At 31.5% G+C, this 16,325-nt stretch overlaps 1 protein-coding gene across 3 annotated transcripts; it reads left to right on the top strand.

Moving 5' to 3' along the window:
* The first annotated feature begins 7,950 nt into the window (after positions 1–7,950).
* Positions 7,951–14,029, top strand: LOC7472977 (pentatricopeptide repeat-containing protein At3g16010). 3 transcript variants are annotated; one of them, XR_002979904.2, is made up of 4 exons: positions 7,951–8,189; positions 8,300–10,156; positions 11,628–11,721; positions 12,413–14,029. XR_002979904.2 is itself a non-coding variant. In XM_052448614.1 (4 exons), exons 1-2 carry the CDS (start codon positions 8,066–8,068, stop codon positions 10,144–10,146), a joined length of 1,971 nt encoding a protein of 656 aa, XP_052304574.1. In that variant the 5' UTR covers positions 7,951–8,065; the 3' UTR covers positions 10,147–10,156; positions 12,413–12,442; positions 12,628–14,029. The 3 variants fall into 3 exon arrangements, 2 of the variants coding, with proteins under 2 accessions (XP_052304574.1, XP_002299640.3); XM_052448614.1 differs by lacking the exon at positions 11,628–11,721 and having other exon boundaries at positions 12,413–12,442; positions 12,628–14,029; XM_002299604.4 differs by lacking the exon at positions 11,628–11,721 and having other exon boundaries at positions 7,952–8,189.
* Positions 14,030–16,325: the final 2,296 nt, after the last annotated feature.

The raw sequence follows: 16,325 nt of genomic DNA, 5'->3' as shown, positions 1-16,325 counted from the left end.
ACCTAAAAAATCCCAAAAAAGATTATAAAAAAACCCATCCATTTTGGTGGTTGGCAATGACTTGAACGACGACTTTCTCTCTCATCGTTGAACTCTAGCAACCCCTATCTCTCCTCTCCTTAACCAAGGACTGAAAAATAATACAAATAAACTTTTGTATCAAAAGTGGTTTTTTGGAATTTAAAGAGACCTAAATTGTATATATTATGTTGTTTTTAAAGATTGAGGACCTAAGTGTATTTTTCATGAAATCCTTGGCACACTACCAATGTTTGATGCCTTTTTCATTTCGGTCCCTTTTCTTCAAATTTCACTATTGCTTAAGAAATCAAAAGTAATTGTCCTTCAATTAGGATCAAATCTCCCAAAATAAAACTTTGAAGACCACAATAAATTATTCAAAATGAACAATAAGTCCATAGTGTTTTGTGAGTGTGTGAATGATACCCATCTATAGTAAAAAATACCCATACCTTTTAGTGTTTTCTATAATAGTTTATATGAAAACTATTGATTCTAATAAGAAGGTCCACGCTAACAGTGCCTTTGTTTCAATTTTTGAAAGTCGGCAACTTGTTTGACTAAATAGGTAACTTTAGCAGTATATGTTAAACATACACTGTATCGGACATGTCACAATGAAGCTTGGTTACAGATTATCCACGCCTAAGCTCTTTATAAGACCCATAAGCAATATATATTTTTGGCTTTATATCTAGTTTCAAAGAGCCCTTAGGCAATCAGATAGCAAGGTTAAGAGGTCTATTAAGAGGATACGTATGCTCCTTAAAGGGAAAACATCAGGTAAATTTAGCATCATGTCATGGCAAACTATCATCGAATGCATTGGATGAGGGCCAATCTTTCAGCTTCAGTATCCGAGACCACATATTTCTATCAAACCAATTGATGAAGTCCTAAAAAATACAAGTAGCTCAGTAACAAGACTTATGTGTTGGATAATCAGTTAATCTCTTGATTTTAGCAATATGATCCATTCTCCATAGCCAAGGTAGCTCATAGCTTATGTCTGGTAGGCCAAGGTGTCTGGTACCTGTAAAAGGTTTGTTTTTATAGATTTAAAGACTCTTAGATGTTTAAATATTTTTTTAGATAGAGAAAATGCAACAATATTTTAAAGAGATAGACTCTGAAAATATGCATGCTAAAAATATTGAGAATGAAAAGATTGTCAACCTGAAGCTTGAAGGATTCATAAGGTATTTATAGCTCATGAGTCTTATTTTTTTTATGGAGATGAGGGGATTTCAGTCCTATGATATTTTGAGTTGTATTCCATTTAAAATAACATGTATAAAATATTAAGGGATCTATGTGGAGGTCTTGAAAAATTACTGAAAGAGTATTGGACTCAGATGAGTTGTCTGAACTTATTAGGAGCAAAAAATGAACGATTAGAGCTTTTTAGCCCGTTAAATATGAGATCATCACTGACCATCTTTGTTTTTGAAGGTGGGCATTAATATCCACCTCTTACCAATCCAAATATTTTAAAAAAATTTAAATTTTTATTTTATTTTTTTCTTTGTTTCAGATTAATATATTTTTAGTGTTTTTAGATTATTTTGACGTACTGATATAAAAAATAATATTTTTTTTAAAAAATTATTTTAAAACATTTTAAAACAAAAAAATATTTAAAAAACAACTACTACTATAGTTCTAAATAACCCTTAAAATAGGGATCCGACAAACACTTTGAACAATGCATGTGATAGTCCAAAATAGAAGCTCTACAATTATCACAAAACATACTCTCATCTGCCACCGAGCCTCTTGCTTTAGGGGTGATTATTTTTTGTTTTGTTTGGTTTTTATCAAAAAAAATAATTAAACTGGTTTTTTTATAAAAAACCAAAACCGATTCAAACCGACTGGTTTCGGTTCGGTTATTTTAGGACAAAAACCGGTTCAAACCGACCAGTTTCAGTTCGGTTCGGTTATTTTATATTAAAAACCAAAAACTATATTGTTTTTTGGGGTTATTTTTGTAATTTCTAATGGGTTTGGTTTTGGTTTGGCTCGGTTTTTTTTCATTTTTTTTTGGTTTGGATTCGGTTCAGTTTTTTCTGTTTCAGGCTTATAAAATCAAAACCGAACCGAACCGATCGGTTTTTTAAAAATTCTAATAAGTTTAATCGGTTTTTTTAATTTTTTTTAATTTTTTCAATTTAATCAGTTTTTCAATTTTTTTGAGCCCAATCTCTCTCTGTCTTTCTCTCTGTAACATTTGCTCTTCATCCAACTGTTACAAAAATGGAACGAGAGCACGAATACTTGGCGTGCCACAGTTCTTCTTCCTTGCTTTTTCACTGTTAATTTAACTATACATTTCATATAATGTACCTGTTTAAAATGTAACTGCACACGAAATCACTCTAATTTCATACATTCATACCCGCCACAGTAGTAAGATAAAATTTATTTTTTTAATTATTTTATCACTTTTTTAATTAAAATTTTTATCAGATTTAAAGTGGTAAAATAAAAATATATCTTTTATTATAATTTCTTAAAGTTTAATCCATTAAACTTTTTCAAGTTTCTCACCATACATAAAAAAAAATAATGGTAGAATTCTCACTACTGAAATATTTTTGCCGAAACAATATTGGTTAGAACAACCAAATCTTAAATAGTAGAAAACATGATATAATCCAAAAAAATAACCAATAATATTCTAAATAAATATTTAAGCTCTATAATAAGCAAGTAATAAAATAAAACTTGTAAAAGAGCAACTTTTTAAAATAAAAATATTTAAATTATGTAAGATAAAATCATCAATTATTTCACTTATGAACTGTATTGTATATAAAAATAGTATCGTGTAAATAATATTTTCACTATATAAGTTTCAAAGAAATATTAAAAAGGTCACAAACAATACTGTTTAAAACTTAATTTTCTTAAACAGAACTTTCTAGAATGTATTTAATCACCGCATCAACTTGTTGTATATTTGAACAAAACTAACCTAAAATCTTTGATGCCAATCTTATATAGTATAAGGAAGATATCATGAATTATCATAAACAAACCAATGATTCACTTATTGAAAAAAATATATCAATAAGATTTATGATATGCATCAAATCATCCAAATAGCATGAAAAATAATTTTAGAAGATAAATTATAAATTTATAAAAAAAATATATTGTAACCTTCTAAAAATTTTAAAAAAATCATAACATACCAAAAGATTATATATGAAAGCTTATAAAATTAAAATTAAATCTATATGTCAGAAAGTTAAACTATGACTTAAATTTTAAAGAAGTTAAAATCTATTTAATAATTAATCTATATAATTTTTTTTCACATTATAAACTAAACAAATCCAATATAAAGAATAAAGCCTTAATAATTATAGATCAAATATTTGTAAATATGTAAATATTAGACTAGTGAGTAATAATGTTTAGTTTATTAGAGCATCTCCAATGCAAAATGCTAAATTGAAGAGCCAAATTGATAAAATAACTTTTTGAATAGTATAAATATAGCTTTTCTGATTATGTGCATTCCAACAGTAAAACAATCTTTAGAAAAGCCAATAATATTTTAATATATTTCATGTTAAATTAATTTTAATATAATTATATAACTAATTTAGATATTTTATATATAATATAATTATGATGTTATTAATTATATAATTAATATGAGTAATTTATAAAAGTAATATAAAATTAATGAAGTAATATGAAAGTTAAAAGATATAATTTAAAATTAAACTTAAAATTTATTTATATGAATATTTTTAATTTTCAGTTTTATATGTTACTGTTAAAAATTTAATATTTTAAAAGTAAATTTAAATTCAAACTTTGAAAAAAACCGCCAATATTTTAAATTTTGATTTTCAATTTTTTTTTTAAAAAATTCATGCTTTGAAAAAATGACCGCCACCATTTTAAATTTTAAAATTTCAAATTTTAAAAAAATAACTATCAATATTCTAAGATTTCAAAATTTGAAAAAATAATCCATCTATAAATATTCTCATATACCTTAACATTTTTTCTCATCATTTCATTTTTTTCTCTCCAATCAAAAATATATTTCATTAAAATTCATCATGAATCATTCTAATTTTAATTTTATGATGCTTTTGATTTTGATGATGATACTTCTGTGTTCGCTTTTCAAGTTGCTACTGTTGTGGTTGCTGAAGAAGAATCGAATAATCAAGGGCGGAGAACAGGGTTTCGTGGCTCTATTCTTGGTCACAATATTGTCAATTGTAATAGAAAGGAAGGTGAGTTAAGGTTATATAATGATTATTTTGCTGAAAATCCTAAATTCACTGAAACTCAATTTCGAAGAAGATTTAGGATGAGTCGTCGTCTTTTTCTTCGGTCGCAAATGCAGTGGAAGCTCATAATCCATATTTCAAACAAAGAACAGATGCTCTTGGTGTTCTTGGTTTATCTTGCCTTCAAAAGGTAACTGCAACTCACAGAATACTTGCATATGGTATTACTGCAGATCTTACTGATGAATATTTTCAAATTGGAGAAAGCACTGCGATAGAAAGTCTTAGAGCTTTCGTCAAAGCAATCGTAAAAGTTTTTGGTGATTGGTATCTAAGGGCACCAAACGAGGCCAATATTTGTCGATTATTATCAGTTGGAGAGTAGCGTGAATTTCCAGGGATGTTAGGGAGCATTGACTGTATGCATTGGAAATGAGAGAAATGCCCAATTGCATGGCATCGGATGTATACTGGTCATTGTCATGAACCAACTATAATTCTAGAGGCAATGGCTTCACAAGATCTTTGGATATGGCATGTCTTTTTTGAAATGCCTGGATCATTAAATGATATTAATGTTCTTGATTAGTCACTTGTCTTCGCTGCACTTGCTGAAGGTCGTACTGCTCCTGTCAATTATATAATTAATGGGCATAAATATATAATGGGATACTATTTAGCAGATGAGATTTATCCTAATTGGTCAACTTTTGTTAAGACAATCCCAAGGCCATGAGGAGCAAAGAGAAAATATTTTGCAGGTAAGTAAGAGTCTGCAAGAAAGGACGTGGAGCGGGCATTTGGGGGGCTCCAATCTCGTTTTGCAATTGTACGTGGACCTGTTCGACACTGGGATGAAGAAACGCTTGAAAAAATTATGAAAGCTTGCATAATAATGCATAATATGATTATTGAGGATGAAGGAGCAATGAACCTTGGATTTGACCATGAACGTGAAGTCAATTCCATTATATCAGTGTCACATGGTGAAATACCAGAACTATATGATTTTCTTCAAACTCATAATTGAATCAGGGATAGAGCAACTAGCTCTCAACTACCAGAAGATTTTGTTGAACATTTATGGGAACAATATGGTAACGAGTAGAATCATTAGCTTTGAACTTCTTATGTCATCATAATTTTCAAGTTTTTTATGTTTTTTTGTTTCCCATTATAGTTGTTATCTTTTAAGTTAATTAATCCTACTTATTGTTGTTAAGTGTTAGAATAACTTCAAAAAAGGATTATGAATTGATATCACTTTTATAACAATATATTTAAAATAACCAAGAAATTTCTAAATATTTAATTAAAAATACATTACATTAAACAATAAATAAATCTAGTTAATTAAAAATACATTACATTAAACAATAAATAAATTTAGTTAATTAAAAATTAAAACCCCTCTTTTGCATAAGTTCTAACTTTTTATTTTGAAAATACGCTGCAGAAATTGGATTCAAATTAGAAATATCCATTTTCATAATTTGTTCTTCTTTCTCAATCCTGTCCAATTCTTGTTTCTCTTGACTTTGTTGAATCATCATAGCTTGTTGCTCTAACATAATTTTTCTATCTTGTTTCTTCTGATCCTCAATTTCAACTAGAGTATCTCTGAATTGTTGTAAGAGATTTGTTACGGTTGTCTCCCCAACTTTATCTTTTCCTTGTTTACGTTTAAGTCGTTCCTTTGCAGCCTTCTGACCAATTGGTCTATCTTGATAAATCAACGGTTCACTGTCTTCTCCTAAACTAACAGAATCAGGGGTAGATGGAGCTGATGAAGCCGAACTTGCATTGACATGACTTTTTTGTTTCTTGTTTGACCTTTGATGTTGCCTTGCACGCTCAAATTGCCATTTGGGTTCTTTTCTTAAGATAACCCAACAATGTTCTAGTTGAAATCGTTTGCCAACGCAAGAAGCATATATTTGTCGAGCATCATTAATCTGGTAAGTAAAAAATTAGAGAAATTAAATAATGTTAAAATATATGTTAAACAATTTAACATGAAAATGAATATTAAAATTACCCTTGATTCTTCGGTCATTCCACTTTGCTGACGATTTTCAATTTGAGTAACAAATCCAACAAATTTACCAACTTCTCTATTTATTTCTTGCCATCTATTTAAGATGCTTATTTGGGAACGATTATTCAAGTTTCCTTCATTCTCTACAAAGTAAGCATGTACTCGAGTCCAGAACTGTTTTGTTTGTTGTTCAACTCATGTAATTGGATCTTTGCTTGTATTTAGCCATGTAGAGACAAGTAAACAATCTTCCTCTGGTGAGAAATTTTTACTTCTTTGTGATTTTTTTATTGTATGGACATTTAAATTCGAGTATGTTAAGTCATCAATTAATTGATTAGAATCACTTAGTTGAGAGAGAATATCTTCTGACTCACTCATAAGAAAGTTGGTGAAAGAGCTTCGAAAATTTGAATCCATCTACATTAAAAAAAAACTCAAGTTAAAACCTTATAAGAGAGTGTAAAAGAAGCGCACATTCAATGTCTAGCAATTTTGTAGTTTACATACATGTGAATTAATAATAAGCATTGCATCCTATTTGTTCTAACATTACAATTTGACTTTTTTTTGGAACTAAAAGAGGATTGATATACAGGTTTAATTGCATTTTCAACAAGACAAAATATAATTAACCTCAAATTAAAATAGAAAATAAAAAATATATTTTAAATATGCCACTCTATATTTTTATCAATATCAGCTACCATTATTACTTCCTCTCAATTTTGTCAAAGATAACAACATAAATAAAAAATTGTTTTCCTTAACCCATATCAAAAACATAAAATAACAAAGAAATAAAAATCTTCACAAATATCAAATTAACAACAAAAGGTCTACAAAATCAAGAGATATTAAAGAGAAAATAGAAAAAGCATTTAAACAAACATACCTTTTAATTTCAGCTAATTAACATAACCGATGTTATTAATTAATCAGAGAATAATTGATTCTTGTTTTTCTAAATTTGAGAGAAGGGTGAGGCATAATACAAGATTTAAAAAAAAAAACAAGTTTCTTTCCTTCTGCTTTTAAAGAAAAGAAAAAATTGTTGACCAACGGCTATAAAAATAGCCGTTGGCAACGATAACTTTATTTTAGCTATTTCTACATAAACGTAGAAATAGCTTTTCACATATTGAATAGCCATTTTGGCTATCATTTTCCTTGCTGCGTTGGAGTTGTAAAAAAAGTTAAAAGTACATGTTTTTAAATTTAACTCTTCATTTGGCTTTCCAGTTGGAGATGCTCTTATAACAAGATATACTAAACATAAGAAAGTTTCTAAAGAAAGTCTAGAGTTCATATAAGTTTAAATCTATAAGCATGTAAAATAATAACTCATGGTAAATGTATTTTTAATATAAATATAATACTAACATGCATACTAAATATATATCTAAATTTATAATTAATATTAATTAAAAGTCTTAGCATACATATTAATAATAAAAATATACATACTTAAATTAAAAACATAAAAATATACTTACTTATTTAAACACTTTAAAATAACAAAATTTTTATTATTACCAATTTATCTTTAAAATTTTATTACTTCTTATTTATATAATTAAAATATTTAAAATATTCCTCCCAAAATTCAAACACCAACTTAGTCTTAAAACCTAGCGCAAATAATCCCAACCCAGTTATTAAAACCAGCCTGTCCTTCTCTCTCCTCCAGCCGGCGACGGGGAGTCTTCCTTTTTTGCTTTAACTCACTCGAATAATATATGGAGCGATGTCTTCTCTCTTAGTGCAGAAGTCTGTGTCCCAAATGGCTAAAATGGTGGTTCTAAGACACATTGCTTCAAAGCGATCAATATCAACTTTTCCTTTTCTCTCTCAGAGAATTAAACAAACAGGTACCGTTCACCTTTCCAAATTCCACTTTTTGACATAAACAACAACAACATGAAAGTATTGTCTCTTTATTATTTATTTACATAATCTTGTTGAATTGTATTTGTAGCAGAAAAAGAAATAGTTGAAATGTTCAAGGTACCCAGTTCAAAGGATGATGAAATGCAAAACTTGCCCACGCAAAATAGCAAGTTCTCGAGGAGAGACCCTTCGGTTAGGACATTAGATGAGAGGTTTATAAGGATTTTGAAGATATTTAAGTGGGGGCCTGATGCTGAAAAGGCCTTGGAAGTGCTCAAGTTGAAAGTGGATCATCGACTGGTTCGTGAGGTTTTGAAGATAGATGTTGAGATTAATGTTAAGATTCAGTTTTTCAAGTGGGCTGGCAAGAGGAGGAATTTTGAGCACGATTTGACTACTTATATGCCTCTAATCCGTTGTTTGGATGACTGTGGGTTATTTGGTGAAATGTGGAAGATGATCCAAGAAATGGTCAGGAGCCCGACGTGTGTTATTGGTCCGGCTGATTTGTCTGAAGTTGTGAAGATATTGGGCAAGGCCAAGATGGTGAATAAGGCACTTTCTGTCTTTTACCAGATAAAGAGTCGCAAGTGCAAACCAACGGCGAGCACCTACAACTCTATGATTTTGATGTTGATGCAAGAAGGGCATCATGAAAAAATTCACGAGCTTTACCATGAGATGTGTAATGAGGGTGACTGTTTTCCAGACACAATGACATATAGTGTGCTTGTTTCGGCGTTTGTGAAATTGGGTCGGGATGATTATGCTATAAGGTTGTTCGATGAGATGAAGGCCAATGGCTTGCATCCAACTGCAAAGATTTATACTACCTTGCTGGCAATCTACTTCAAGTCAGGTGATGAGAAAGCTTTGGGTTTGGTGCAAGAGATGAAGGATAAGGGCTGTGCACCTACTGTCTTCACTTACACCGAGTTGATTAAGGGGCTAGGAAAATCTGGGAGGGTTGAAGATGCTTACAGTGTATTCTTGAATATGTTAAAGGATGGTTGTAAGCCTGATGTTGTGCTGATAAACAATTTGATCAACATTTTTGGAAAAGCAGGTCGCTTGGAAGATGCGCTTAAGCTTTTTGACCAGATGAGGTCTTTGAAGTGCGCGCCAAATGTGGTTACATACAACACTGTAATTAAGGCTTTATTTGAATCCAAAGCTCCAGCTTCCGAGGCTGCTTCATGGTTTGAGAAGATGAAGGCAAATGGTGTTACTCCCAGCTCGTTTACTTACTCAATTCTTATTGATGGTTTTTGCAAAACAAATAGAGTTGAGAAAGCTTTGTTGCTTCTTGAAGAGATGGATGAAAAGGGTTTTCCGCCTTGTCCAGCTGCCTATTGCAGCCTTATCAACGCTCTTGGAAAGGCAAAACGATATGAAGCTGCAAATGAGTTATTTCTGGAGTTGAAAGAGAATTGTGGACGTTCAAGTGCTCGTATATATGCTGTGATGATAAAAAATCTTGGAAAGTGTGGCCGTCCGAGTGAGGCAGTAGATCTTTTCAACGAGATGAAGAAAATTGGATGCAATCCTGATGTTTATGCTTACAATGCACTCATGTCAGGGTTGGTAAGGGCTGGCATGATAGAAGAAGCTTTTTCTGCGCTCAGAACCATGGAAGAAAATGGTTGCACTCCAGACTTAAACTCGCATAACATTATTCTAAATGGCCTGGCTAGGACAGGTCGCCCAGAACAGGCAACTGAAATGTTTATGAAGATGAAAGATTCGTTGATCAAGCCAGATGCAGTGTCGTATAACACCATTCTTGGCAGTCTGAGCCGCTCTGGCATGTTTGAGGAGGCTGCAAAGCTGATGAGAGAGATGGGTTCAAGAGGATTTGAATATGATCACATCACTTACTCATCAATTCTTGAGGCGGTTGGTAAGGTTGATGAAGATGATGAACCCAACTTTCCATGAAAGAGACCTGGTATTGTCTCAAATTCATTCCCTTACCAGTACTGTTAATTTATTATGAAATTTACATACACATTACCTGTGCATTATAATGGTAGTTTGACTGGATTCATTTATTAGCATGAAGACTCCCGCAGGGAAGGATAAGCATCAATTTTCTTTCATTATCTTATCTTTCGGATACTATGAGGATGCACCGATACCAGAATACTTTTTATACAATGGCAAATTCATTGGGGAAAAAAATACTTCGGAATAATATTTCATACTAGAGTCATCTCATCATGCTTGCAAGTGAATCATTGAGAGGTATTGCTCAAGGGAAAGGGGGGAGAGATAGCCAGATACCATTTTTTTTTGGGGCTTGCATTTTGATTATTGACACTGCACTTGAAATTAAAATCTGTTAAGCTAACTTAAAGAAATTCAGTAAAGACCACTGGGCAAATACTTACTCTTGATCAAAATTGGGAAAGCATAAAAAGAGAATATTTGAACCAATCACAGAAACAGAATATGAATATCATAAAACTCTATTTCCTGTACTCTTGAAGCTCATAAAACCACAGAGGTTGACTGTCTACCTAGTTTTTTGTATTGGGTAGGACTGTATGCGTTTTGTCAATCATGATGCTTAAGTGATGCAGACAGGTCAAAAGAACACTAGCCAAATAAACTATAAGAAACCCACTTCCCTGAAGTGGTGCTGTAGCTTATACAACCCTCTGTCGTGAGTGCAGTTGAAACACTTGAAAAGCTACACATACCTTAATTAATTAAAGCAAATGTTTTGTTGAGCCTTTTTTATCCTGATTTTCTTACTTCACTTGCCTGAGAAAAGGACAAAGAAAAAGGAAAAATAGCTCATTTCTCCTGAGAAGAGGTGAAGCAGCTTTTATCAGTTGATTTGTAGTTTTTTGGAACCATGCCTCGGCTTCTGATGACATCTAGTCTTGCATGATTAAATTGTGTCATGAAAGACTCCATGAAACTGCATCTGTTGTTTGGTCATCATCATACCTACCATATGGCCCTTGCATGATTAAATTGTGATAGACTTCCTGAAGCAGTTTTCTGTTTTTGGACGTCATTGCATCTGTTATACTGTTGTGAAGTGATAGACTTCTTGAGTGCATGTCAAACTGCTAGACATGGTTCTTACAATTGCAATGAAAACCAATAGCGCAGTGTTGTTTTCAACAACTATAAATGTGTTAGAGGCCCACTAAACTCCAATAATGGGTTCAAAGTCAGTATTCTTCAAAACAGCTGAGCACCTGTAGTATTGTTCAAATATGATGTTCTGGAAATTTTGTTTGTTGCAAAGTAGAAGAGGAACAAAATCTCTCTATCTTTCTGAAAGAAGTGGCTATGTGCTTCTTGCTGCTGTGTGGTATTATTTATCCTTGCTCTCTTGCTCCATTTTCTGCTTTGTCTTGTGGGATGAATTAAAGGGATCACAAATTGGGTTATTCAACTGACAGATTCTTTATGGTAACGGGCCCTTTTGGGTTGTTCACCTAGACTTTGGAGGAATGCAATCTTCACCAAGTTGAACAAACCCTTAACAGATTAAGGGTATATAGTCTTCCACTTTCATCAGATTGCTGACCTTTTCTTTTATTGCATCTTTCTCTGCAGTTTCATTTTTTTCCTTGTTCTTTTTGTGGTTTCATTTCAGGTTGTGTTTGTTTTTCTTGCAATTTTATATTTTATATTTTGATTCTTAGATTTTATTATTGTGTTGAGCAATGACACTAATAAACAGTGACATGCTTATTTGATTCCATTAAGAGGTAATCAATAAGCTTGAACCAAACTTAATTCAAATGCAGCTTATTTGACGAATGACAATTTGAAGCGAGCATCAATCATGATTTATGGCTCTTGCTGCTTTCATGGATTTATTTACAAGGGATTTTGAGTATCGAGGCATATGATTTATGCATATGCTGATGACTCTAGTTACAGTTATATTTGACAGTGTGCTTGGGTTGTGCATGCCAATAAAATGGATTTTGAATGGCTTGCGTCTCTGAAAAAGAACGAAATTTTATCTTATGTTGATGATTGCATACTATCTGGGTATTATTTTACATTCCAGGGTGATCCATGTTTCATTTATTTCCACTTGTGAGATTGTTTGTTGATGGATTGTAGTAATCACTCATGTAATCAATCCATCAACAATGATTTATAGTGATTATGTTCTTTTCTCATTGCTTCAATTATTCTGTAGTCAATTTTGATTCATGATTGCTTTGTGCAGGTTGCCCCTTGCTTTACTAGGACCACCAGTTTATCAAATAAATCGACTATCTTTTTACCAAACATGAACTTTTACCAAGCACGAGTGTGATTGGTTTTGATTTGGGCTGAGAACTGCACTGTTGCTGTTACCAGGCAAAGTGACATTAGTGTTGTGCTTAACAATGAATCAAAGCATTGCCCCTTGCTTTACTAGGACCACCAGTTTATCAAATAAATCGACGAACTTTTTACCAGGCATGAACTTTTACCAAGCACGAGTGTGATTGGTTTTGATTTGGGCTGAGAACTGCACTGTTGCTGTTACCAGGCAAAGTGACATTAGTGTTGTGCTTAACAATGAATCAAAGCATTCGGAAATGGAGGGATAACTGGTTAGAGGGTTTTGGGCCGCTGGAGCAACATGCTACTCAAATCATTCCGGAGGAGTTGGTTAATGCTTCTGTTGCAGATATGGTGATCAATAATGAGCAATGGAGCTGGGAATCTTTTCTCACTTGCTCCCCATGCAGATAGTGTTGATCATGGCTAATTACCTTCCCCCCTCAAGTGGTATGGAAAAGGATGCTGTTTATTGGCGAAACACCACATCAGGTACATTTACTACTCAGTCTGCATATGATGCACAAATTAATGAAGTGAATTCTAGTCATCGCAAGGATCCTATTTGGCGATTGGTTTGGAAATGGAAAGGTCTAGAGTGGATCAAGGCGTTCTTATGGACAGTGGCTCAAAATGGTTTGTTGACAAATGAGGCTTGAGTGCGTTGACATTTTACAGAGAATCCTAGTTGCCATCGTTGCTTAGGGGAAACAGAGAGCACGTTGCTTGCACTTAGAGACTGCCCTATTGCTACTATTATTTGGAATTCTCTTGTTAAACCACCAGACAAGGAAATGCTTTTTAGTGCAGGAGAGACCACTTGGCTGTTAAGAAGCCTCTCGGCTTGTGATGAGGCCACAGCAGTAGTTACTTGGTCTACAGTATTTGGAGCAACAATCTGGTACTGGCGGAAGTTTAGAAACCAAAGAATTTTTGCCAATGATTCTTTGTCTCACACTTGTCCCCTGAACGTGATTAAGAGTATAGTAGCAGACATAAAACGTACCAATGAGGTAGATGGCGGAGCTTGTAGCAATATGAAGTGAGTTGGATTGGTTGGAAATACCCTCCAAGGGAGTGGATGAAGCTTAATGTTGATGATAGTAGAAAGGGAAATTCTGGGTGCTCCCGAGCAGATGGACTCATTCGGGACAGTGATGGATCTTGAATTGTTGGATTTGCTATAAATACTGGTGTGGGAATCTCAGCTAGAGCTGAGCTATGTGCAATTACTGCTGGATTAGAGATTGCATGGTCTCGAGGTATTACCAAACGGATTATTGAATGGGATTCTGAGCTGGTGATAGATTGCATTACAAAGGAGTCAATTAAAATGGATGCGAACTATATTTTAATTGTCAAAGCAAGGGAACTATTAAAAAGAGATTGGGAAGTGGTAGTGCAACATGCATTCAGGGAAGCCAATTTAGTAGCAGACTGTTTGGCAAACTTTGGGTTAAGTAAAGATCTATTTGACAGGGGATTGGGAATAATTACCAATCCTCCTTTAATCTTATACTCTTTCTTGCATTTCGATCTCATTGGGTCCATTTTTTCTCGTTTGATTTAATCTAGAGCAAATCTAGCTCTATTTTTTTTTTTTTTTAAAAAAAAACAATGAATAAATGCATGAAACTTCCACTCTTGCATGCTTTGGTAGCAAAAACTGATTCTTCTCAAGTTTTGTGTGAATGGTTTGTACGAGTATATGATTACTTTTATAAAATCTGGTCATCAGGAAACATTGTCAACAAATCAACACTAACTTCACGGGGTGCGGAAGTGTTTGGAGTTGTGGTGTAATTTAATTTTTTATTAAAATTTGAAATTTTTTAGTGTTTTTAGATTATTTTGATTGGTTGATGTTAAAAATAAAATAAAATATTATTTTGATGTATTTTCAAGTGAAAAATATTTTTAAAAACAATTTTTATTATGTTTTCAAACATGCAAAATCAACAGCAAGAAAACAGTGCAGATGCCAAGAAAAAATTAAGCTTTTGTTTGGAATTGCAGCTCAAATAAAGGATTGTTAAAATTCAATTTTTTTAAAAAAATTATTATTTTATGTTTTTATATCGTTTAGATGTATTAATATTATAAATAAATTTTAAAAAATATTATATATATATATATATATATTATTTTAAAAAATACTTTGAAAAACAACATAATAAAATAATACACTTCTAATTACTCAAATTGATGGAAAAAACACAAAAGAAGTAATAAATTAAAAAAATAAATTATTCAAATGATATGTTGTCTTTCCCTTAAAAAAATTAAAAAACAAGCCCAGAAATACGAGTTTAGGCTTGAAAGCCCATGCACCTGAGTTAAAATGACTAAGTGTGTTAAATTTATTTGTCAACAAACTTATAAGACTTTTCATGCATTGTTTAGGTACTTTTGTTAAATCATATAATGACTTGAAAAGCTTGTGAACTTTCTTTTCTCCCCCCAACAACAACCTTCAGTGTTATTTCATATAGATTTTTTTTGTCGACGTCACCTTTTAAGAAAGCTATTTTTATATCTATTTAATATATTTTAAACTTGTTAATAGTTACAATGGCTATTGACGTTCATATGGAAGTCAAAATAGTCCATGCCTTCTTATTATTTAAAACATTTCACAACAAGTCTTGTTTTATATTTATCAATAGTTTTATCAACTTTCATCTTTCTCTTAAAGATCCATTTATGGCCTAATAGTTTACTTCTATTGTGAAAGATTCACTAGTTTACATTATAATTTTGCATAATATATTCAATTTATATATTGATTTTCTCTTTCAAATAAAAAGCTTTAGGATATGACATGATCTCGGAGTAGCTTTAAGGTTCATTTTTAGCAAGAAAGTTAGAAGATCATGATCGAATGTTTTATTTGTTTTCATCTTCTTATCATATCTCAATCTCATCATCTTCTATTTAATGATTCCTACTCAAACTTATCTCATTCGTTCTTTTAAGTGAATGATTTTATTATGCTTCCTTAAAAAAAACACATCTTTAAATAATATAGCATTAATTGATTATATTATTATATTAGAATGAATATCCTCAATACTTAATTTGTGACAAGAAACAAATATAAACCACCATTATAAGAATATCCAATGAATACACAAACCATAGATTTATGTCCTATATTGAATATTTTGGGATTATGTATTGCAACTTTTGTAAAATACTCCCACACTTTGAGGTATTTGTAAAAAGATCTTATACCTTTACATATCTCATATGATGTATTTTCTAACTTCTTATGAGGTAATTTGTTAAATATATAGTTCGTAGTCAAAATTGCAACTTCCAAAAAGTTCTAAGATGCTCTCAAACTTAACAACATGATATTTATAACTTCTTTTAGAGTTTATTTCTTACATTCAGCGATACTATTTTATTTAAGTGAATAAACGATAATTTTATGGATAATACCATCTTGAGAATAAAATTCACTAAAAATATACTTCACTAGCTCTATTATTTCTTATTACCTTTATCTTTTTATTATGTTGATTTTTAACTTCATTCTTGTAATTCTTAAACATTTCAAGAGTCTTATCTTTGTTTCTTAACAAATAAGTATAATAATACTTTATTGAATCATTTATAAAAGAAATGCAATACTTTTTACCACCTTTATTTTTTTATAAATTTTAAATCACTTATATTAGTGAATTAAATCTAGAAGTTCGTAACTTCTTTCGTTTAATTCTACAAAAACTTCACACTAATGATTTTTCTCAAAAACTATAGTTAATAATTCAAGATTAATTGATCTTTGAATATAATTATAATTCACA

This window comes from Populus trichocarpa, chromosome 1 (genome assembly GCF_000002775.5).
Source record: "Populus trichocarpa isolate Nisqually-1 chromosome 1, P.trichocarpa_v4.1, whole genome shotgun sequence".
Classification (NCBI taxonomy): domain Eukaryota; kingdom Viridiplantae; phylum Streptophyta; class Magnoliopsida; order Malpighiales; family Salicaceae; genus Populus; species Populus trichocarpa.
The sequence above is the reverse complement of the archived record's forward strand: the minus strand, read 5'-3'. Positions and strand labels throughout refer to the sequence as shown.